Source organism: Strix uralensis, chromosome 19 (assembly GCF_047716275.1).
Source record: "Strix uralensis isolate ZFMK-TIS-50842 chromosome 19, bStrUra1, whole genome shotgun sequence".
In the NCBI taxonomy this organism is placed as follows: Eukaryota; Metazoa; Chordata; class Aves; order Strigiformes; family Strigidae; genus Strix; species Strix uralensis.
The window spans coordinates 13,083,296-13,108,073 of NC_133990.1; the positions used below are offsets into that span (position 1 = coordinate 13,083,296).

At 37.8% G+C, this 24,778-nt stretch overlaps 1 protein-coding gene across 4 annotated transcripts in view; it reads right to left on the reverse strand.

Moving 5' to 3' along the window:
- Nucleotides 1–24,778, reverse strand: part of SMURF2 (SMAD specific E3 ubiquitin protein ligase 2) — a 67,242-nt gene that overhangs the window by 29,441 nt on the left and 13,023 nt on the right. For 2 of the 4 annotated variants that reach the window (XR_012631590.1, XM_074889548.1), the window contains exons 2-4: nt 8,967–9,005; nt 7,225–7,333; nt 855–884 (exon numbers count right to left, since the gene is read on the reverse strand). Coding sequence is in view for 2 of the 4 variants with exons in the window: in XM_074889548.1 (XP_074745649.1) it covers nt 855–884; nt 7,225–7,333; nt 8,967–9,005 (178 nt within the window). In the remaining 2 variants the exon portion in view is untranslated. Of the gene's footprint in view, nt 1–854; nt 885–7,198; nt 7,334–8,966; nt 9,006–24,778 lie in introns of those variants that run through there. The other 2 variants (XM_074889550.1, XM_074889551.1) reach the window with 2 other exon arrangements.

A 24,778-nucleotide genomic window follows, 5' to 3' on the forward strand; every position in this document is an offset into this window, starting at 1 on the left:
TTTTGTTTGCAGCTTTGTTCTTCAGAAGCAATTACTTTGTGAGCTAGGTTTTCAAAACTTCCAGGGGACAATTTCAAAACACCTAAGATATATCAGCTATTGCCAGTACTGAATTATTACAGTTATTTCAAGCTGAGGAAAATGAATTTGTAACTATGGCTTGGATGCCAAGAACTGCTTGTAGTTCTCCCTTCCCAGACCACAAATTCTGGCCTTCTGCAGTTTATTTCCAAGTGCTTTTTTGTTTGTTTTTGAAGGAAAACTGATCAACCAAACTCAACCAATGTCTAAATACATCTCCCCCATTGACTAAGACTTTATCAGCTTTAAAACATCTTAATATTTTCATAAAGATAGAAATGATACTGTCAAGGTTGGCAAACCAAACAGTTGAACTAACTGTTATGGCTTAAAATTGCAGCTGTGATCAGGTTAAGTTCTCAATTAACACTTCTCGCATTTTTCCTTTTCCAAAAAGCAGAACTTTGACAACTTCTTTTTCCCACCTGCAGATAGGGACTGACCCAAGAAGTAGAAGACAGAAAAGCCTAACTGTAGGCACATACCCATGAGCATGGTTTAAAATAACCAGTGCACATTTAAAAAAACAAAACAAAACAAAACACAAGCTTCACACAGAAAAAAAGCCAAAGTTTTTTGAATAGTAAACTGATTGCGTAATATAGGTCAGATTTTTGGCCTTACAACCTTGACAATGCCAATTTTGCATAAAGGAACGAGAGATGAAGATGAGTATTCACGTGCACAGTTGCAGTCTACAATGTTTCATGTACTTAAAATAAATTCTTATGAGAACAAGTTAGGTGCACTTAAAAATAAAGACTTATCATGACCTGTCTTGAATTTTCCAGTTTTCCTTGTTGCTTTAAAAAAGTCAAAGGTATATGGTTAAACACAATTTCATAACAGAACAGTTTGAATAATATGTAGAACAGCTGAATATACAACACAGTTTCCAAGAATTACTGTAACATTTCAGGGTGAGGTTCTCATGGTTGAGATGCAGACAGTAAGCCATCCATACCAAACAGGTGAGGACTTCTATATCGCTACTATAACCTACTCTGATTTTTGTACCAGCAAACCTGGCTGATTCACACATTTAAAGGAAATAAGCAAGACAAGCTGCATTTTCCAAATAAAAATCTCGTCTTTTTTTTTTTCTTCTCCAAAGGAAGAAAAGAAATAGTTCAGTAACTGCTAGTTGGCTTTACAGCAAAATGTTTCATCCATGTTTCTGCATAATTTCAGGCATGAAAATACATGGTTGCGTTTAGAGAGTGATGGTAGGACAAGTTGACATTTCCAATTCATTTGGTGGAGAAGTTACATTTGTTTTACATCATCTGGCAATAAAGTTCCAACATAAAAGCCTGAACTAGGAATTTTATTTGTTATTAAAAAAGAATGTTCCAAAAAAATAAAGTGAATAAGCTTGAAAAAAAAAAAAAAACAACCCACACCAAACCAGAAACAAATAAACCACAAAACTCCCATTTTTTTTAATGCTACCCTATCAGATCAATATCTATTTCATAGATTCAGTACTTCAACAGAGATAACAGGATTAGTATTAATGAAGTGGAAAGTTGGAAACTCAATTTCCATATACATTTTCTTAACTCCCGTATTTCCTGAATCTGTAAAATTACAGGGCTCTGGATAAGAATGTGTGTTTGGAAATTTTAAGAAAAATGTCTCTGCACTTTCATTTCTAAACAAAAGTCAAGTACATGCCATACTGGAAACCTCTAAAATATTTTAATCAAATTTTTAAACACAGGGACAATTGTTACTTTGTCTAAATAAAATTATGTTTGCCAAGGTGGTATTTCCTTCTGAGCTAACATACCACTCAGGAAGGTTTGGCGTCAAGTGACTTTTCATCCCCATAGCATTATATACACTTTCCCTGAAGAGTTCAGCTTGGTAGAGAAAAGCAGAATGAAGCAAGTGGAAAAAAAAAATATTTCTGAAAAAAACCACACCTCTTCCTGATCACAAGCCAGATGTACTCCCTCCAGAAAGAGAAAAAAATGCAACATCAAGAGGTACGAACTCAGGCTTGGAAGCCAGGAATTCCCTTTTTCTAATCCATGCTGTCACACAGACTCTTTTTACGACCTGGACAAATTAGTTTGTTTCTCCATTTTCCCATTTTTGAATTTTTTCTAATATAATGGTAGTGTTCTGCTTTGAGATATCAGCTGTTTTCAGATTGGGGAAAAAGAGGGTGCAAAGAGACATAATGAAAAATATCATCCCTATTTTTTCCTCTTCTCTTGTCCTTCACCCTGATGTTGCTCTCATCTCTGGTAGCAACTGAAGGGTGTTTGAGCCTCTGGGATGGTCAGAAGAGAACCAGCCAGGGGCTGCGGCTTAGACAGGAACACAGCATAGACACGTGGCACTGACTGCTTGCTTCTTTCTCCTCCCCAATGCTACCCAGCCCAATGTTGAGCTGAGCCTACAAGATACTGTAAAAGCAGCCACACCAAGCTAACAGCAAGCAAAGTGGGCTTCTACTCCAGATGTTCCTAACAGACCCACCAAAGAAGTTCAGCAGAGACTTGTACGCCTGATGCGCTTGAGTTAGAATGGCCAGCTCTGCTGATACGGGCCAAACACGACCCAGAAATGCTTTCACCCTAAACGCAAAGGGCATCAGCTTCATCAAACTGGTCTAAACAACCACGTCAAGAAGGCAAAACTGTTGCAAGTAGCGGTTTGATGGCTCTTTAGGAGTCTAATCCAGGCTGGGATTGTCTAAACCAGCACTAAGCAGAGCTGTTGCCTTCTCTCCCTGAGAAAATCCAGGATCATTAGCAGTAACTAGACAAAGTAGAGTTGGAGGGTTGGGAGAGAAAGGTGATACTGTCAGGGCAGCGCAGGGGCTTGAGAATGTGAAGGTGCCGAACAGCACTAGAACCTGCAGTGAGGAGATTTTGGGAAGACGAGCTGTGGAAGTTGGATGAGGTTAGATTTGAGAGGTATAACAAAGAAGGAGAGTAACGAGTCCACACTAGAACCTGGGGATGCAGATTTGAAGGGCACAGAGTAAAGACAGGACCAGGACTAGGTTTTGGTGGAGATCATGGTACAAATGTATTTAGAGATAAATAGGCCATATGACTTGCTATGCCTTAAGGGCAGAGGCTGGCTGCCGGTGAGGGCTGGAGTAGGTTAGAGGGCACAGGTGAGCATGGGAAGGCTGTAGGAGAGATCTAGGCTATCACAGAACAGAAGAAAGGGGAAGGAAGAGAAAAAGGCAATTTGTTAAGTTTCAGAACTGCTGGTTTAGGTAGCGTTTAAATGCTTTGAATGCAAGAAGGTCTGTAAATGTGTTAAGTCTGGTTATTCAAAACTTTGAGGAAAGGCCTGAACAATAGGGAAAAAACACAAATGACTGAAAAATAAGGAAGGGGAATACATCCAGGGCAAGCATGGTATTTTACTGACATTAAACTGCATCCAGACAGCAACTATTTGGCAACTTCTTTCTGGAAAGCCTCCCAGACTCCCCCCTCCCCTTACACACACCCATCTAGACTGAAGAATCTAAGCAACTAATTCAGCTGCTTCCTTTTACACTAAGATCTGAATTAAGAACCACGTAAGGCAAAAGCTTTTTTGTTCTTAATGACACTGCAGCTGTCTTTTTAAAAAAATTTTATACAACAGAATACCTATTATGCTGAATCAGGTTAGCAAGCAACAAAATTCCCTTGGAATTCACAACTTAATTCAGACATTATTGCATAAATACAACAGATCCATCTTACTGTGCCATTTGCATATGCCATCACACGATAGATGAAACTGTTAATTAGCAGCAGCGTTAAGTTGTTATATAAATTCCAGGCTGGGGACACTTCAATCAGCCCAACACAGCCAAGAGACTGTTTTACTGCACACAAGCTTATTACCATCTTTTAAAAAACAACAGAAATCTTCACAGTAAGAAAAAAAAGTAGGATTTTTCTTTTAAAATTCTGCAGAACTGCACCTTCCTCTGGTTCATTTCCTATGCTGTGTGGTGGCAGGAGCAGGCAAGCTGCCACCGAGCCTCCATCTGTTATGCTTGGTGTGCAAAGCATTTCCTGTAACAGTGGAAGCGGCGTAAGGCAGAGACGAGCGTTCCCATGCAATGGTGTGTTGTTAGGGTAAACATTAGGAAGTTTAAAAACCCTATTATTTTCAAAGGATGAGAAAAAAAGATTTAAGTCCTGTAATTTATGAGGTTTGCCATCAGGTACTTCGCAGTAGGACAGTTACTATTCCTATTATAAAATCCAGGCAGTGAGCTGTATCAAAGAGAGGTAATCTTTTACATCTTTCCTTTAAATAGGAACTGATGACTAGGTGACTGATGCTTATAAATGGAAATAAATTTCCACAGAGTAAGGAATAACAGGCAAGGCAAATAAAAGGGGTTAAATGATTACGAAGAAAATTTTGAGAGGGAGAAGATTATTTTCAAGTTACAAGGCCTGACATAACGCTAAATTTTACTTTGGATTAGAAATGCTGTGTATACCTCTGTCATCAGGGAATTCAACTGCCAGAAACAAGGAAAGTAGTATTCCCTACAGGACAAGTAATTTATATTGAAAATAATATCCTAACTAAACAAAGCCTACGTTTTTTAGGGATCTTCTTCCCCAAAAAAAAACCACACACACATAAAAATGTTTCACACAGGTCTAAATTCCTTTGGACAATCTGACAAGACTTGCCCCAAATCTGCCCTAGCAAAATATTCTGCCAAAAACTCCATTTCTATCTCTGCTTTTTATAACATGATGTGGACTGCAATCACAGTTTTGCTTCTAAGCTAACTACAGTATTCAGATACAAGCATGACTTGTTCTATAAAACAACATAAAAACACCTTCTCTTCATCCTTCCTTAAAATTATAACCAGAAAGGAATTTTTTCTAAAGATTTCACTATTTTTTTCCAGTACTCTTATTACGTATTAACATCCTCTCTCATTTCCCATGTTCTCTGCTCCTCTCTTCTCTAGAAAGGAACCAAGTCTCCAAGTCATTAGACCATGGAGCGCTTACCATCCCCTATAACCCATTCCTGTCACGTCCTTACTTGCATTGTCACCACAGCACTTCGAACACCACGATGTGACTGGCAGGTACTGGGGGAGACGCAGGGAACCACTGACATTTTCAACACAGAATTTAGTAACAGGTAACTGCCAAATGATAGTCACCATTCCTTCTTCAAAAATATCCCTTCCTGGGTTGTATAAAGTTTATATACAGGAAGGCTTTACACTCAAGTCGTGTTGGCAGCACTTTCCTTTTCACCTTACTCTCCTTTTATCCCTGTAAGCTATGCGTTAATGATCATTAATGGGCCCACCTAACTAAACACCAATAAAAGTCCATGCTTGCATTTCATTCCTGCAGCAGCGGAGCACTGGTGGTGCTCAGGGGATGCACCCTGTGGTCCAGCTTCATCCAGTGCAATTGGGTTCAGGTACTGAAAACCGTTTCACGAAGGAAGCAAAAACACAGCAAGTGGGGATGATCGAGAGACTCCCTACGAAAGCCCACTCCTGATGCAAGCTAACACACTAATCCAGGCACACTGTTACTGACCCAGTGCAACTCATTTAATAGGCAAAGAATTACACACATTTTTTTCCCCTATCCAGCTACCTTCCTGTGGGTTAAGTGAATTGAATCCATTTACCCAGAAGCCAGATGGAGCCAGTGCACGACAAGCAGCATGAACACATGCAGTAAACTGGGAAAGGGGTTGAAAGCAGAGAGAAAGGGGGCTTTTCATTTTTGGTGGCAGCAAGCTGCAAAATCAGTAAAATCTACAACGCTGCATAAAAGATTAATTGCTGTTGAAAAAAAAATCTTCAGATAGATCTTCATAAATGGATGTTCAATCTTGGACAGGATGCGGAAAAGTAGAGGTCTGAAATCTGCATTCTATACAAATCAGCATTTTGATAGGTTTAATAACATAAAAACATGAAATTAACTTAGAATTCTTTAAATATGTAAAAGAGCCATTACTTCTACGTGAACTTAAACTTCGTTTATATCAATTTTTCTAATGAATATGAATTACCATCTCACATGCAGAATCTAAGGTTGGACTGAGCTTGAATAATGAAACTATAACGCTATAGCTTTCCTCAGAGAAAGTGCTATTACTTCACTAAACTGCCAATGATATTTCGTTAGGCAGTAATGAAAATGTTTTGTATATTGCACTAAAACATTATGAACAATGACTTCACATATTTACTCTTGAGTATTCAAATACAGAGTAGGTCAAGACATGACTTTAAACCAGCCCCTCCACAATCTGCTTAAAGTCCCATCAAGCTGCTTTACTTAACTGGGAGAAAGGGGGACAAGAAACTCTCGGTGTACTAATACTTGATTTGCTCTACATTTGGTGATGTCTAAAGCTAACGTAAATATGCTTGATTTCTAACAATATAGATAGTGAATGGAGCCATGGGAAAAAAAGTTAGAGATCAGAACAATGCCTTAGAAAGGAAAATACAATGAGACAAAACTGTTCTCTTCCTCATCTTCTATCCCAAGGAAAAAGATAAAGAATAAAAGACAGGGAAAATAAAGCATTCACAAACAAGAAACCTATATAAAAAATAAAAGTTTTAATAACTTATACAGAATATTCTATGCTTTAGAAATACAGAGGAAAAAACAGGATATATACATGCCATATGGATTATATTGCTCAAAAGCACTGAAAGATGCTCAAGTGATGATAACATAACAATTTACAGCAAGAAGAACATTTGGGACAGCAAATGACATAAAGGAGAGAAAGCTGAACAAGAGGAGCACAGAAGACAAGACACTATAGCACTGCAAGACAAAAAATAGCATGAAGAGCAGTTTGAGGGAAATATTGTCAATTGTTTGCTTCATTTTACAGAAGTGTTAACATGAAAATATTACAGTAAAATAATGCTACAGTACATGTAAAGCATCATTACTAGAAAACCAAGTGTAGTGTTTAGATTTTGAGGGAAATGAGAAAATGGTATTTTGACACGTGCATTTTTCACTCAAACTAATAAATGCTGGGATATTTTCAAAGCTGTAAATAGGACAGTATTATGAACACTTGACAATGTGCGTGTACTTTAGAGGATTTCACTTCAAACCTTTGGTTATCACTGTTACCACCTACAGGTCATAATGCTGATTCCATTTTGGATCAAGTGTATTCTTCACAGTATCTGTAGAATGGCATTGGCCAGATCCGTCCACCACAACCTTAGCAAATGGATCAGGAAGTCCTAAGAGGAGGAAAAGAAAAAAAACTAGCAAATGGATCAGGATGCTTTAAAGTCCTGTATCACTGCACGTTTACTTTTTTTTAATATTTTATTTGAAGTTGCTTTTTATTTATAAATGAGAGCCATATTTAATGAATTTGAATAACATGACATATTAAGCACAGGAAATGGCTAAATTAGCAATTTATTTCACTGACATACACAACTTTTTCTTGGTCTAAGTCAAACACGTTGGGGAAAAAAAATCTGAACACCTTAATCTTCCTAATTCAAGATTGAGTAAATTCTCACTATACAAAGAATTTGGCAAAAAACAGATAAACCAGATTTACATTCTTCCTATTTTTAAGATTAATTACAATCGCAATTTTGGTTGTTATTGGTATTACAGGAAATCACGTATAAGAGGTTATTCTTGTTTTTAAGGTCCACTTTCCACTTTGTTTTCTGCTAGCTTTCTACTTCATTTTTTGCCAGCTTAGTACCTTGGAAACACTGAACACAAGTTCAGCTGATCAACAAAAATCAGTGCAAAGATGGTGTCAGGCTACACAGCTGAGGACAGGAAAGAAGCAGGACCAGAGCAGCCTACAATTAGCTCTACTGCAACTGCTATTCTCACCGACCTATTAACTGACACCAAAAGGGATGGTCCACCGCTAATGTCCCCAGGTCAGGCGGTTCCTATCCCTTTTTCCCCCCCTCATACTGATTCCTTCCCTCATCTGAGTGCCCACTGACTCAGATGAAGGAACTAATGTGGTGAAACATTATTCACATTTTCTGTAGTGCAAATTCTGTACCAGTTCCGCTTCCGCAGGTGACTCACGATGGAGCCAGTCAAGCAGCAAGAGCGGCTCAAGACAAGTGTCAGACAAAGCATGTGGGGAAGGGGAGGAACAGGACCTTGTGAGATTTGTCCTTCAGTACAGAAGCACATCACAGATTTCAAATCCTGAGGGTTTTTTTTTAGGCATTATTAAACTGCTAAACACCTGAAAAATTGCAATCAATACAAAAACCCAGATATAAAGCAACTTTCAGAAGTATCACAAATTACAACATAATTCTGCATCAACCCTTCTTCAAGTTCTTTTCAAAGCTCAAGTCTGATCTTTCAAGTTCTCCCTACTCCCATCTAGGAGGCAGCAGGCAGGTGATCTGTGTGTGCCTACACAGCCAGTAACATTCCTTTCTGCCTCCTTCATCCACCTCTTAGCACTTCTTTCAAAACATTATTAAAATTAATTAAAATATAATTTCAGAGTACATAATTATTAATAATCATGTCATAATACTTAAGACGTACATCTGTCTGCTGGACAAAAAGTTCTTATATGAAAAACATCAATAAATATGTGGCACTAATTGAAAAACATGTAATTTGCCTGAAAGAGTAAATTTGTTTCCCACTCCCACAAAACAAAGAGTGTTTAATTATTACAAATCTGTGACAAGTGTCACCTAAGAAAAAACTGGAAGCCCTGAAATAAAACTGTGTGAAAACATCAAAGCTCCCAGCCCCCTTAATGCAAAATATCTTAATACAATGATCCTGTACAAACACTGATGTACAGAATCTGCATAATATTTATCCCATCTATAAACATATAAAACTTTAACAGCTACTTACGGAAAAAATCCTTTTTCACCAAGTTTTTTGCACACAGTACTGTAAGAAAAAAAGAAATACAAAATTAAATTACAGAAACTTGAAAAAGTTAACTTTACCTATCTAGCATTCCAGAAAAATCTTGCTCAAAATCAAATGAATGAACATAAACAAACTGCGCTCCTACATGATTTATACTGTCACGTAAAAGAATTCCTGAAAGCTGAGCCACAAGTGTCATCTTTTGACAATTTACCTTTAGGTAGATGATAGTGGAACTGATATGGTAGTGGTTTCCTCAGGCCATAGTTTCACATGCGTTTCCCCCTGCCTCAAAAAGATTTTGCCAACTCTGTGTGAGGGAACTGGACCATTTCTAACTGGCTCACCATACAGTGGCACAAACAATTGTGCCAGTAAAATCAGCAGTATTTCACGAGCAGGGTCTTATGTTCAGTTCTACAGACCAACAAAGCTCCTTGACCATAAAAAATAGTGCATTAGGAAGTCTAGGCTTTTCTGTTATCCTGCATGGAAACTAAATGAAAGTTTTTACCTAAAAACATTTGGGTGGAGTAAGCTAACTTCTAACACCAGAGTTTTGATGGCTCCAAAGATAGGTTTTATTTGTAGAAGCTGATAATTGTTTCAGGCTTTTTTGTTTAAATTAAAAGGGAGGAACATTTGCATTTGTCAACTAAAAATACCATGGGGAAAACAATCTCATATGAGAATAAATAAAAATAAATAAATAAATAAAAGGTCAAAGGAAACAACTTTCATATAAAGATGCCAAGGTACACACAGAAGAGTTCTCCTCACAAAATTCACCACTGTTCAACTACATATGCTTATCTATTGTCACAGGTTTAGTAAGCAGGAAATATTAGATTCCCCTGTGAAACATTAAAATATTTACTGATAACACAAAAGGATTCTTGGGTATTGAGTGAAAGCATGAGTTCCCACAGCTAGTACAAAAAAAAAAAGGGGGAGTGGGGAAGAGATATTTGGTTGGAACCAGTGTTGCAGAAGACTCCTCAGTGTATGATTCGCTTGGATATTTCTTCTGTGAGATCGTCAATATTCCTTACTACCAGAAAATGCAAAGACAGAAAGTGCATCCAATAATCACATCCCACAGACACCACCCAAAACCAAACAAAAGTGGTCATGCTTTCTCCCCCCATAAAATATCCTCAAACTGATCCTGCAGGGCTATGAATTCTCCAGTTTCTCTTCCAGTATCTGTCCAAACAAAAGTAAGAGGATGTAGTTCACGAGCACTGCCATGGAGATTTCCACGGTAAGGGCAGAGAAGCTTCACCCCGAATAGTTCTGCATGCCAGCACAAAGTTACATATTATTCTAAATCAATGAAATTAACGTTTTCCGAATGTTTATGTTCATAAAGATGTTGATTTTAGTGAAACTGCTTTCCACAGGAATTCAGCACTGTAAAAACTAGCTAAAACTCTACTCGGGTCTAACGAGTTTTGGTCCCCCATAAAACAGAAGGGGACACCTATTAATGACTACAGGTAGTCGAAAACCAATCCCCTGCACATTGACATATAACCCAGGAAAGGTGTATAGAAGCTCCCAGGAAAATTTCAGCATATTAGTTTGATGCAAGAGGGTGCTAATAGCAATATCATTAACCTGAAAAAAAATTGCCTGATTCCAGGTTGTTATTAGTTGGGTTTTTTAGGAGAAGATAAAGGTAAAAAAAAATAATTTCTCTCCATTCAAAGACATAATGGTAATCCTAAAGCAGAGCTCTATTTAAGCGATTTTCACCCAATAATCCCACTGTAAACAGTCAACAGCAGTAAAATACTAATAGAGAACCAAATGTTTTAGGTATTTCTGATACCTGGAGTTCAAGCATGGATAGGAAACAGACTGTCGTATCACTGTCTGCTCCACAAAACATTCAAAGGATTTAGGATGGTCTAATAAAAATCCAGCTACTAAAGACTTCCATGTGCCCAGCAATTTAAAGTCTACTCTATCCATACAATTGATAACAATTTAAAAGACATTTAAAGAAACAGATAATAAGACAAACTTAGAAAAATGCTTCTGTGGTTCCTTAAGATTTTATTCCACCAAGAATATCCTCAGCCTGAGTTGTCAACAGACACCACTCGCCCATGAACTGAAAAAGGTTACTGCTCACCTTTCATCTAGTGGTGAAAAACTTCAAGTAAAACAGATGCTTATATAGATAGCCACTTTTAAAAATATCTCAAAAATATATAATTATTTGCACAATTTCACCCATGAAAAAAGAAACAGGAAGTGTCAAGTGAAGCTGAAAGCTTTAAACCCTTCAGTGCCCAGCGAGCCATACAGTGCATTCCTGAAATTGTATAATGTCCAAAATAAAAGAAGTTTGACTAATCTTTTGTGAGAGAAATTGCAAGGTTAACTAATTAGAAACACTTCTTTTCAAAATATTAAGCAAGCCTGCCAGTGCAATTTAACCAAAGTCTCACTTTTATAAGATTGGGCACACACACAACATACAGACTAATAACCGTTTCCCCAACAATTAGCCATGAGCGAACAAACTAATATTTTTGGCTCAAGATTTGCTTCTCTAGTAACCACATTTAAGGAAAGTCAGATGTCAGCCCACTCTGGCTTTGTCAGGTTAACAAAACAGGAGAGACGTGGAGAAATCTTCCATTAACAACACCCCCTCTGCCAGGTATTTCTATGTGAAAAAGCCCAGGGTCTGAGGAGCATCAGCTCAATTCTAAGTGAAACAATCTTCTTCCACGCACAGAGCTGTAATCTATCTCAGGAGTTTTTTTGGACAAAATTTTTCCCACTGGTGGGAAAAGTACCAGAGTTTATGCTCCACTTTTCTAACAGTTTCAACACTGTATTAAAACCTATTCTGAATATTCTGATAACCAACTGATTAATAGTTCCTTGAGAATAAAAACTAAGGAAGTTTGGTTTCCTATGGATTTATGCTTCATGGTTGACTGAAAGCTATAGCTGAGGCTTTTCCCACTGGTAGGGCATTTAGTCAGACACTCTCCCACGCAGACTCTCCAGCGGTCTAGCAACATGGGATCTCTTGCTGCAGCTTTTTCCTCTCATTTCAGGTCACTGCTAGGGTCTCCTCTTTATCCAGGCAACGATTCTCATAAAACTCATGGGACTTAATTATCTTTGAGACCTCTATCCTATGTCAAATTTGAGCTAAAGATTCAAAAACCAGAAAGAATCATAGCAAGATTTATTTTCCTTGACAAAGCCAAGTTAAAATGCTGATGGTTCTGGGCTCAAACTCACATCGTTATCAGAGCTACACAGTTGTACCATTAATAGATCCTCTAGAGGCACAAGGCCACTGAAGAAGGTTATTTGTTATTTGTATGTGCTTGTTTTAAAACATTTTTTATTAAAATTCTTTTTAAGCAAAAGTTAAGCTATTTAAACTTGCACTGAAGGTTTTCAGAAACTAGGATGCAAGCCAATGCCTGTATATATTGACAGTGGTTTGAAAAAAAAGGAGGGGAGGGGAGCATTGTACCATAAATGCATCATCAAGACATTAATGGCTTCTAGTACACATATGTAGATAAAGTATTTATTACTAAGTATCAATGAGTCAGTGGATAGCTATGTTTTGTATTTATTACAGACTTCCTGGGTAGTCTACAGAAAAGAGAACATTAATATTCCAATACAAAGGAACAATATATATGTGCCAAGACAAACGTGCACATCAGTTTTACATACGTTCATTAAATATCTCTTTATCACGCCTTATGATCTCATTCTAACACATGCTACTCAGGTCAGTTCACAGAAACACGAAGACAGCATGATATTACAAGCTACCTAGTCTCCTTCCATGACAGCTTTGCACAGTTCTCAAACACTCAAAAATAGAAATTAAGTGAACCACATTTGTCAGTTTCCTTCTTCTGATTTACTACTCCAGTGACTGACAAAGAATGGTTTACTGAAAAATAATTTAACTATTGCAAGTAAATGAAAAATATTTAATATCCCCAAACTCCTGTAATCTAGTTTATGCATGAGCTATTAAAATTTACATGCAATTATAGAGGGCGATGAAATAATTTGTTGAACCCACAAAAAACCTGAAAGGAACTATGATTATTGAAAATGTGATTTTAATAGAAAGATAAATATTCGTCTCATTTTCTAAACTCTTCTTACTGTTTTTGCTAGCTACTGAAGAACTCTTGTTACAACTGCTTTTTACTTTGGAATCATTTTTACAGAAAAATCAAAGTTTTTATTGCATAAAATTGTTATAGAAGATATCCCATTACCACTATTTTATATAAGTATTTATATAAGTATTAAAAAGTATGTTTATTTCAGAGTAGTATGTATATCTATAACACAAGGTCTCCATACTTAAAGGGAAGAAGCACATGAAGAACAGGAGTGGAAAGGAGAGTGCCATTGTAGGAAGTTTGCAATGAAAACAAGTGATAAAAGACCTATGAGATTTCACAAAATCACCACATCTTAGACATGATCTAAGAGTCTCCAACTATCCTATTCACCTTCAATGGCTGGGAAACAGACCTAGAATGAGTGTTGAGGAAGGCGATGTTAAGAAAGAAAATGTTATCTGAATTTAAGGAACTTGGACATTTAGGGGTAGTGATCTTGTATTCAACACTCGGGTATTTCCAACCTATATAAAACTGCTTATAGCCAGTTTGTTCACCACATTCCTTCATACCTGCAAAACAGGAATAATACTACTTTACCTCACAGGTACGTTTTAGCGTTATGTTACCTGTGTGTTTGTAGACTCTCATCTATCTGTTATAACGTGTCTCTTGATTTATGACAAATTACAAGGTTTAAATGTGTTTGTACCCTGCAACACGAGGTAGAAGTACCTTCAGGGCTACAGTTGTAGACAATCACAATAGAAATATATTGGGTTTAAAATTTCTAAATTAAAAATACTATTGCTTAAGCTATCTTCTTAAGTAAATAACTCTTAAACGTGCACACTGGAGACAGACACATCAGTACTATAAAAAGTAATCATAAATGTCTATGGAAGCAAGCACACCAGCTGAAGAAGCTGAAGGAAACACATCATCAACACATTTAAAACTCAGTACGTGACTTAGTAAGAAAACACCCCCCATCTCATGTCAGACATCCACAAGCAACCAACACTGTGTCAACAGTCAGCCCCAAGTTTATAGGGGGAAGAAAAGGACTGGGTCCAAAACTAAGATTATGTTTACTAATCTTCTGGCTTTTCATGTGTCATCACCATAGAAGAACTAGTTCAGCCTTCTGAATCCAAGCAACACTTTTAACATTATAATTCCTCTTGGTTTTTTCTTTCCCCAAGGGTTTTTCTCCCAGAAAAAGTGCTTGTTCCAGAACATATGTAACACATGGGATAGCGAGGAGAAGGACAGGCTGCCTATCAATTTTTACCACAACAGTTCATTTTGAAGACAAGTCTTTCTTCCCCCTACAGGAACACCATCTTTTAATGAAAGCCATTAGCGTTGCTTTTTGTGATCAGATCCCAGTTGTTTGCATGTAATACGCAGTGCAATACAATCACTAAAATAAGTCCCAGCTGTAGAAACACAATGCTATGCTGTTGCTAATGTGTGTTGTACTGATAATGAATGGTCGTCTATGCTTTAATCTGAATAAAGCTCCCAACTGCTCTGCCTCTCCTTGCCAAAAATTCCCCTTCCTCCTCCAGACTGTGGTTGCATTCCAATTACACTGCCGATTGGAATGAGCCTGCTTGGGGGAGGGAGAGGGAGGGAGGCAAATGAAGGCACACACACGCCCCTCCTCGCCTTCGGATGGCTGCCCCTGGGACCCAGAAACTGCTTGGGGTGTTTGAACCTATGGCTGACATGACATACTTTTCTCCACATCGTATAAAACTCTTTGTAAATTTACTTATTTACTTTAGAAAAATGACGGGCAAACAGCACACCATGCACAGGTTCCAGCAGGATAGCTCAATCCTTTAAACATTTCTAACAGATTCCTACTGTTTTCTTCCATTGTTGGCATGCTACTGAGAAACTTACATTTCTCTGCTTGCATTCCCTCCTTGGACCTGCCTAAATTCCCACATGGGAAGATATAAAACAGGAGGTCCTCAACTATTCACGGAACAAAGAGCTGTAAATAATGCCATACAGATTTGCAAATACAGCTGTTGAGGTAATAACTTTCTCAATTAAGGTTTTGAAATAAAATTGTTTATTCCAACTACTCACATTAAATTTTATTTTACGATTACTCTCTCAGGAATTTTTTTTTTTTTTAGCTTTCATTTCCTTTCACTTTTAATTTCCTTTGAAAGGTGTTTTTTGTTCAGAGGAACAAACTAAGTGACAGAACAGGATCATAAATGAAGAATTTACTTTCAGTTAATGCAATCAATTATTGACAAGAAGGGACACACAAAGGCAGGTAAACCTACCAAATACATGTTTCACAGGTGCACAGGGGTTTTGAGTAAAGAAGGTATTGAAACATGAAATGGGTAAGAATGCAGCAGCTGACCATTATTCTAACCATGATCACTGATCAACAGGAGCTGGAAGGTTTCATATTGCACCTAACAATAAAGAGGGCTGCAGCTGTTCCTCTCTCGGATCAGGTCTAGCAATCATACGGATGCAAGGTAGATCAGGAAGCTGAACTGGCTTAACAGAAAATTAACCTTCTGGGGAGATGGATTAGTTTGCCATTGGCTCTGAGAGCTGCGTTGACTTACCCAGCAGTCATGCCATCCCAAACTCTAATGCAAAGGAAGCAGCAGAAGTGCACGGCTGCAAAGGAGGGAGGATTGGCCAGACTACCTTTCTGATGGCAACTTGCAGTTGCACTGTGAGAGTGCACTCCATACCTGGGAGTTTTTCAGCTCTGAAAACAAAAATACACCCTCCCCAGTATTTTTATTTTCATTCAGATGGCTAGTTTTTCCTCCTGTCTCTGTTTGGGAGTTCTACACATTTCTTTCAAAAAAAAAAAAAAACACCCAAACTTTTTTTAAAAGCAGATTTTTGCCATCAGGATACCAAAAAAACAACCTAACACCCTTCAGGTTTTCAGAGACACAATCTTAACCTTAAACATTCGGATGGAGTGTTATTTTCTATTTCCCAAAGCACACTCAGAAGCACAAAATCAAAACACTGAAAAAAGCATTTTTCTTGCAAGTATACACAAGTGCTTTCAGCTGCTCTGTTTTACTTACTGACAGCTGTTCTGAGCCTCACAGAGCATTAGAAATTTAGAATAACCTAATGAGCTCTAAACTAGAGTTAGTACAAAACACGTACAAACACAGAGGCTGGCATGCCCTTCTTAAAAATGTTTATTTTTCCCAATGGTTTATCTGAAATTCAGTGCTACCCAACTTAAATCTCCAAACACCATCCTCTGAAGACGTGAGTTGAAAGAGTCACTAGTCACCCCAATGCCTCTCTTTTCTGGGATGAGTATAGAGGGAGCAAACACTGAGATGAGGGTGCCATATGATATACACTGGGATGCCCAGTTCACCCAAGGACACCAGACAAACTGATGCTGGTTTCAGACATACTCTGCTCAGTTAAATTAAATGTAAACACTCCCCACCATCCCCTAGATCCATGGTTCTGCAGCAGGGAAAGCACAGTGTGAGCGCTGCCTTCTGAAGCAGCCAGGTAAACCTCAGACCACCATCACTCGCTGCTTCCTCTAGCTATCTTTTTCTGATGTGAATTAGGAAATACATAAGATGATCTCTTCTGCCCCCCTGAACTATGGGAGCCAGAACAGCTTGGAAGGGGTGGTAACTTCAACAGGCACAGCTATCTGCCCATACTCTTACCACGTCCACTTACAGTTCATACTGTTAGGAAACCAATTTCCAATTCTCTTTCAGAACAATAAATCTAGTTTAAATCTAATGTAAATTTAGAATCATGTACCAGTTCTAACTGTCTTAGTAAGAATATGTGTTTAGCATGAGAAGTACTAATGAATTTTTAAAGTGCTATTAAATGCTGTCAGGTTAAAAAAAAAAATTCAACACTAGTTCTAAGTGACATATAAAAGCATTATTGCTAGGCTGATATCCAAACACAAGGTAGATAGCTTTAAAATAAACTCTTTCAAAATGTGTATTAGGATAACCTTAGTACTTGAAAAGCACTTTTAACAAGACTTTCCTTTAATATTTGTTAAAATTCTAAATTGTCCCATAAACATACTTCTTCTGCAAGTTCAACTTCAACACAAGCCAGATGCTAAATCCTTAAGATACTGCATGTAAAATGAAACCCATTTCAAAGGATCACATGCACCTGCTTATAAGCATTGTCAGCTAGAAATCAGTGTCTCAACAAATCAGAATTATTCCTCTGGGGCTAAACAAACAACAAACAACACTACAATACACTGCATTCAAACACCAAACAGCCATACGGATTATCCAGAAGTGAAAAACGTCCTAAGAATGCAATATACTTTAAATCACTGCAAAATATGCCAGCAACTAACATAGTAACAGTACATTTTTCTTTCCAACAGATTCACTGTATTAAATTCTACCTGTAAGAGTAGGTTGTGCTTTGACTGGATTTAGAATTCTAGACCCATATTACCTGCATGTAATATAACTCATGGAGATTAACATTCAAAATGAAAACATCACGCATTTTATCATGGAAGAAACGTTAATAAAAATGCATTGCATCACTGAATATAAACAGTTAAGCCAATATCATTCATCTCATGCAATAATAAAATTCTGGGACACAGTCTCGCAGGCTATTTTAAATTCCCATAAGGGGGGGACGACACGACAGCGACTCAAGACTCCAGCAGTCTGCCGGGGATGTCTGAATGACTTGTGGACACAGCCAGATGGAGTCTGCCTAGATTTGCCATGTTTAGACTCCTGTTTTAACATCATGATGTCTACTTCACAGTATTGTTTTACTGTAAACAAAAGGCTTCCTTTTCCACTTCTCCTCCCTTATTCCACTCCAAGCCAAAAGTAAAACAAAACACAAAACCCCCCACACCATTGAATTCTTCCTTCAAGCAACTAATGCATTCACATTTCCTAGATTCATTCAGTGATGGGCTTACTGCCACACACGTCACCAGCTCTATTCATGTGTCCAGTTTATTTGATACGCCTGTCAAGAGGCAAAGGAAAGAAATTATGCTGCCACTTTTGCAGCGAAGGTAGCAACCCTCCCCGAGCATTTCACGTCTTACCATCAAGTTTTACAAGTCTCTTTTATGGAGATTTATGTTTGAACCAGTGAAATTGAATATGTAGATGCAAAACCTTAAGTTATTTTTGGTTTGCCTTTTTTTAGCTATATACCAAATATGCAAATTAGATCTGAGTGATACAGGACTACATCATCCCCATCAGGGCTCTGTGTAAACTAGGGCTTCAGCCACAGCCTCAAACAGTGAAAAAGAAGCACAAGTAACACGTGGGAAACTTTAAGAAAACAAAGGCTATTGCGAATATTTGCATTTCCTGGTTTAGTGTGGAAGGAGCCTCTCAGACCAGCCAGGATGTTTCCAATGCATAAAACTTTCATACACTAGAAATTCCACTTCACTTCTCCACCCTACTCCAAAATGGCCTAACCCTCACATCTCATCCATTTTTCAACATCTGAAAAACCACTACCGTACCATGAAGTCATCACAAATACACCGCGTACAAAGACTGACTACTACGCTGGTCAGTTGGGACAGTGGAAGGGGAGGAAACAACATAGCTTTAAATTAACAGCTATTAGAAGACTTTAAAAAAAGTCAGCAGACAAAGATTAATTTTCAAATCAATTTCAAAGTTATCTGTTCTGTTTCTCACATTTGAAGTAAGCATAAAATTGTATTCCAGTAAACAAAATCAGGGTGGGAAACAGAAATCCATTAAAAGGTAAATGAACCCATCAGCTTTGCTATTATATTTGCTCTGTGATCCTCTCAATTATTCTTATTTTATCTTCCTGTATTATTAAAAACATAACTCCCATTTAAAAAAACCCTTTTAATTTAAAGTAACATTACCAAGATTAACTAATCTTAAACCTACAGAGGTGGTTATTATATGCAAGCGTGAGTGAAGTAAACTATTACGAGCATTAACTCAATTATCCTAGAAATAAATAGAATAGTATTTAAGAGCTCGGGCAAAGAAAAGGGGGTACTCTTATCTCAAACTCTTAAGAATCATTGTGCTAAAATCTTACCTCAATCCTTAACGATTTGTTTGAAATGCCAGCAGCTAGTTTTTAACCAAGACCCAGTTTAGACAGAAGTGATTAGCCCAAAATTATCAACTTGCAAAATACTTAGCACAGGATTCTTCCTCTGAGAACTGGGTAAATAAAAAAGGTAACATGGAAATTTACTCTTATAGCTTATTTTGACAGGAACATGGGTGGGGGGAAAAAAGCTAACACTAGAAACAAATTATAGCTCTGCTGTGCCTGATGTATTTCATGCACCTCTGAAAATGTGCTGGGGGAAAAACATGCTAACAAGAAGCAGAGCCCTCGGATTTGTTTCACGGCAGTAAAACTCTCCACCCTCTGAATGATCTATAGTAGAGGCAACAACAAAAGAAATTCATGATCTAATTACCAACCAGACAAAAATGCCCTGAATTTTAAAAAGGGTCTCAGACAAGAGGCACCTGCAACTAACCCAGACTCCTGGGTATCAGGAATTGTAGATACCAGCAGCTTTCCAGACTTTCAGACCACTGCCATCTCTGTCGGGACACAGTCACACACTTGATTTCAACAGGAAGTCTCAAAATTCTGTCTCCACTACAGACTCGATCCGAGGGGGACACTGCTACTGCTGGGGCTTTCTTGGCAAGAGGCGAAAAGAACCAGAAAAAAAAAAGACACCAAAAGCATGCCCATCATTTACCCTTCATGAGTAATTGTTGTGCCACTCTTCAGCAAAATGTTGTAAATATTAATTTTATAAGAAACAAGTCCCAAAACATGACAACAACTAAGGTGACAACTCGGGGGGGGGAGAAAAAGCCAGTTCTGGCATTTCAAATATATAACTTGAAATATTTGAGTAATTTTTAAAAAATCATTCCCTAATAAATAAAACTTAAAAGAGTCCATGAGGATCATTATTTTGATGCTATCACTAGCAAAAATCACTAATTAAGCATCCACCCTTAATCTAAACTCCTAGGTCAGCACAATTTTGTTCTACTCCTACACCTGATGTACTGTAATCATATTATATGGGGAAATATAGATGAGTGATGCACTCTTTACATCCTCTTGCATGATCATCAACACCACAACTTCAGACATGAATTCTGATCTGTCTCCCTGATAATATGTAATCCTGCCTCTTCTTCCTTTAATGCAGCTGAAACATTTGAGCACTATATTTACTTTTTTTGGGAAAACTGGTTTTAGTGGAGTGCTTTCAACTCTGGAAATGGCCCCTCTCCCCAGAACTGAGTTTGGCCACTGCCAAAAACAAACAAAAAAAAAAGAGCATCAGGAGAAAGATGTGTGGACTATATACACACCTTTACCTGGTTACTAAGCTTATGCCTCTGACTACATAGTTCTGGCTCTACCTACAGAAATACAATACCATCTAAGTGGGGAATACACCAGCTGCTTAAAGAAGGTACATGCGGAAAACCCAAGATGTCACCCATTCATACATTGTCAAAATTCTCAAGTACCTCAGTCCAGTCTTCTTCCCCCATCAGAGAGATAACCATGAAACCTCATCTCCAGGAGATAATTATATCAATAGCCTATACAATTTATAAACTGATTTAGTTAAACTGTAGTCCTTTAATAGGAACAGCTTCAGTTTAGTTTCTCTGTGTAAACAGATGTGTTCTACAGAACAAATCCAAACAGTCTAAGAAGCTGCTGCTGTTAAACAGAGATAAGCAATCCTATTTATTTCAACAAAAGTAAAGCGACTTATATTAAATCCTCATTTTGTTTTGCTTTGTTTTTACACAAGTTATTTAAATTATATACTACTGTAAGAAACAATACAAAAAGGATTTTAAAGAAACAACACCAAGAGATTCAGATGAAGTAGCTCGCCAATACATGAAAATAAAGAATCTTGCCCAAAAAAAGCTTCCATTCAAACTACAACTTCAGAAATCTTTTGGGACAATGCAATGTTCAAGAGGTGAAGAGACAAGAATTTATTGATAAAGAGGAGCACACAGTAGAAGATAATAACCAGTAGAGTAAAAATGAAGAAAGCTAATGGGAAGCAGGTAAGACTGAAACGGGGAGTTGCTGATTACATTAATGTAAAAAAAAAATATAACACTGTGAATCAACACTCCTAGTTGTATATCAAATGAATAAAAATCCAGTAAGGTATTTCCAAGAAATTGGAGGATATTGCTAGGCATCTACAAAGGCAGAACAGCTTTCAAGCATAATGAGCATGCAGGTATCTCCATTGATCTCAAACACCAGTTATGAGCTTCAGAAGGTCTGTGTGGACACAGTGGGGATTTTGAGGGGACACAGGAATAGAAAGCCCTCATTTACTCTGGTGCCTTTCACTCTAGAAACCCTCAGCCTCTTGCAGTTCCACTCACAACACATTATACTAGATATCACTTCTGGTTTTTACCATTTCTTATTCGGTTGCACATGCAAGGTAAAAGCAGACACAATTTTCCAGAGGAATCTTTACATTAATCTCCTAGGCACACTGCTCCTTGGAAATCTCAACTGCTAATTGAGTGCTATCTCAGGCCCCACCCCCCCAGTATAATTATTTGCTAAACAATATATTAACAAGTAAAACAAATTTTCCTCTCACAGCTATCTTCTCGTATCTCAATTACTTAATACTAAACACCATTCAGTGACATAATTCCTTTAGTTTATCATCTATGTTTCTTAGAGCTAATACGACAATTTATATTAAAACAAGACCAGAGACATGCTAAAACTCCAATCAGCTATATGAACAATAAAGGAACAAAGAGGGCACAAGCCTCTTCCCCCTTTAAATTCCTTCAACTAGCTTTGTAAACTGTACCTCCTTTCTGCACTAATCCATAACTAAGTTTAAGAATTCCCAAATATATTTCCTGTTTATCTTTGTGCACTGTAGGCTACAAATAGCATTGTCAATGTTAAATAGATACAGATTTTTAAAATACTGAAAATCAAAATGCAGTGTTCACCTTGGAACTGGCATGCCATATTAAAACTCCATCTCCAGCTAATCATGTATTTTCACTGAATATAAGCAAATGAACTACACTAACTCAGTTCTGCCAGCGTCACTTGTGTCATGCTTGCATTCCAGACACGTAACAGTCCTCACTAAAAGGTGATACTGCCAAAGGGTCACAAGATCGGATGCACGCAAACACTGCGATTTAGCTGAAAGTCAAAAAAGTACCTGAACACATTCAAACTTACAAAAGAGAAATAGAACAAAGAAGCGAGTCTTGTAGATTTTGATCCTAAATATAGACTACTGTTCAGGAGACAATAAAAAACACAGGATTGGAGAAGATAAAGTGTTAATCGCATATTTGGTGGTTTATGAGCCAAAGCAGTCTGAGGTTTAAACTGCTTCTGCTCAGTGCTCATCCCATTCAGAGACGATGAATCATTTCCCATTTGGCAACACTTCTGCCTACAAGGCTGTCTTCTGTGAGATTTCTCCTGTATCCTTGTAATAGATTTGCTAATTTAGTACACCTGACTTTGAGCAAAAGCTATTGTTGCCAGCTGTCAGACTAGACCTCGTCCTGTTTATCAGACACATCTAAACCATCCTGTTCTGCCCCAGTCATAGAAACAGAACACTCTTTACTAATCCCAGTGCAGTAAATTACTTTCTAATATCCTTGTTTTTCTTACTCTGCCAAAATACCAACACATCATAGATTTAAAGCAACAGCAAAATCAATTTATCCACAGCAGCTGGGCTCATACCAGTTTATTCAATAACCACATTTTTTTAAAGTCATATTTGCTGTTCTAGTCATTCTGTCCATGAATTCCTGAGTTTCAGCAGTAGAGGTTTGACCATTTTAAACAAAGGTAATATAAGCTCACAGCGAGTGTATTTGAGTTTTTTAAGGCAGGTCTCCACAGCTCTTTGAAAGATAAATCAGAGCAAAACAAAGTACTAAACGCCTCACACACACTAAAACATTTCCTCATTTTCCCCAGGGCTTTGTGCATGCAGAAAACTGCATTACTTTCTGTTTATAAATATTTGTCTGGACAGCAGCTTAAAAGGGTAGGGGCAACAGAGAAAATATGTAGGGGTTTTCTGTTGGGGGTTTTTTTGTTGGGTTTTTTTGTTTGGTTGGTTGGTTTTTGTTTTTTTTTTTGGGGGGGGGTGTGTTTTTTGTTGTGTTGTGGTTTTTTTTTTTTTTTTTTTTTAAACCTACCTACAGAGAATCTGGGAAACATATGAAAAAACTGTTTGTGTATGACATTTTTACTCCTAAACAAAATCTACCAGAACTTAAGTCTTTACATTCTAGATTACATAAATCAGTTATACAGATGCAAAAAAAGTAGACTCACTCTTTTCAGGTTTTATATGCTGCCCAGAATTTCTGCTGCACTTTAAAAAGCTCCCTGTGTTCACAGAAACACGTAAACACACATCAGATGCTCTTTTGATACTTCTACTCTTCCAAATATTTCAAAACTCAGTATAATCAACACAAATATGAGAACGCATCCACTCCACTAATAAAAAATATGGAGTATTTACATTCCTCTCTTCCATTTTCAGGGGGCCATGAAGCTGCTTACTCATCTCCAGCATTCAGATCTGGCCTTGTTAATTCATGCTGAGCAGTCGAGGAAGTGCACCTGGACTCTTCCACCTGGGACTGACTTGGAAGGCCAGTCAGAAACTGTGATTCAACAAGCAAAGGCCATTTACTGTGAGCAGGTTCCACACCAGCCTATGGTTATTTTCTGCTGTATTTGTTGCCAAAATTAACTGTATTTGCCTCCTTGTAGACTAGCAGAGGATCCCCACTAACATCTTCATGATAATACCCATACAACATTCAAAACAGGCTGATGCCTTGACTGGTTTCAGACAGGAAAAAATAAAATAATTGTAAAATATGAGTAATCAAGAGCACAAACTCCATAGCCATAGGTAGCACAGTTTTCTTCTAGAATATAGATACAGGGAGGGCACAAACAACATTGCTAACACATGGTATGAATGAGAAAAGTTGCAGCAAGTTCCTAAAACAAGAGAAAGCAAAAGGCAAGAAATTTATGGGTGCAGGGAAAAACAATTTAGAGCAGTTGATAGTGATGTAGCAAACCTGCGTGAGAAGATTGCTATGATGCAGTTGCATGCAGATAGGCGCGCCTGCTAGGATGCAGTTACACACAGGGCACGCCTATCTGCAGGCAATCAGAGCAACTCTTTGGGGATTTGCAGAACATCCTCTCCCCACCCCAGTAACTGCTCATCTACTGCAGCCACCCTGCCCTTGCAAGGGGGGCACAAATGTGAACCGCCTGCTGCAACCTCAGCTGCAGAGCCAGTACCTGTTCTTCCAGGATGGAAGGAACCTGGGAAACAGAACAAGATCTTGGGATTTTAGGAAATCGAGGTGCAGTCAGAACAAATAACAGAATTGAGAAGCAGTATTATTTCATTGTTCTACAACAGCTACATAGCCAGTCCAGTTCCCTGTAAACGCGTTCTCGCAACTGAAAGGAAAAAGACCTATATATATATTTTCACAAGGTTTTTCATTGTAACAT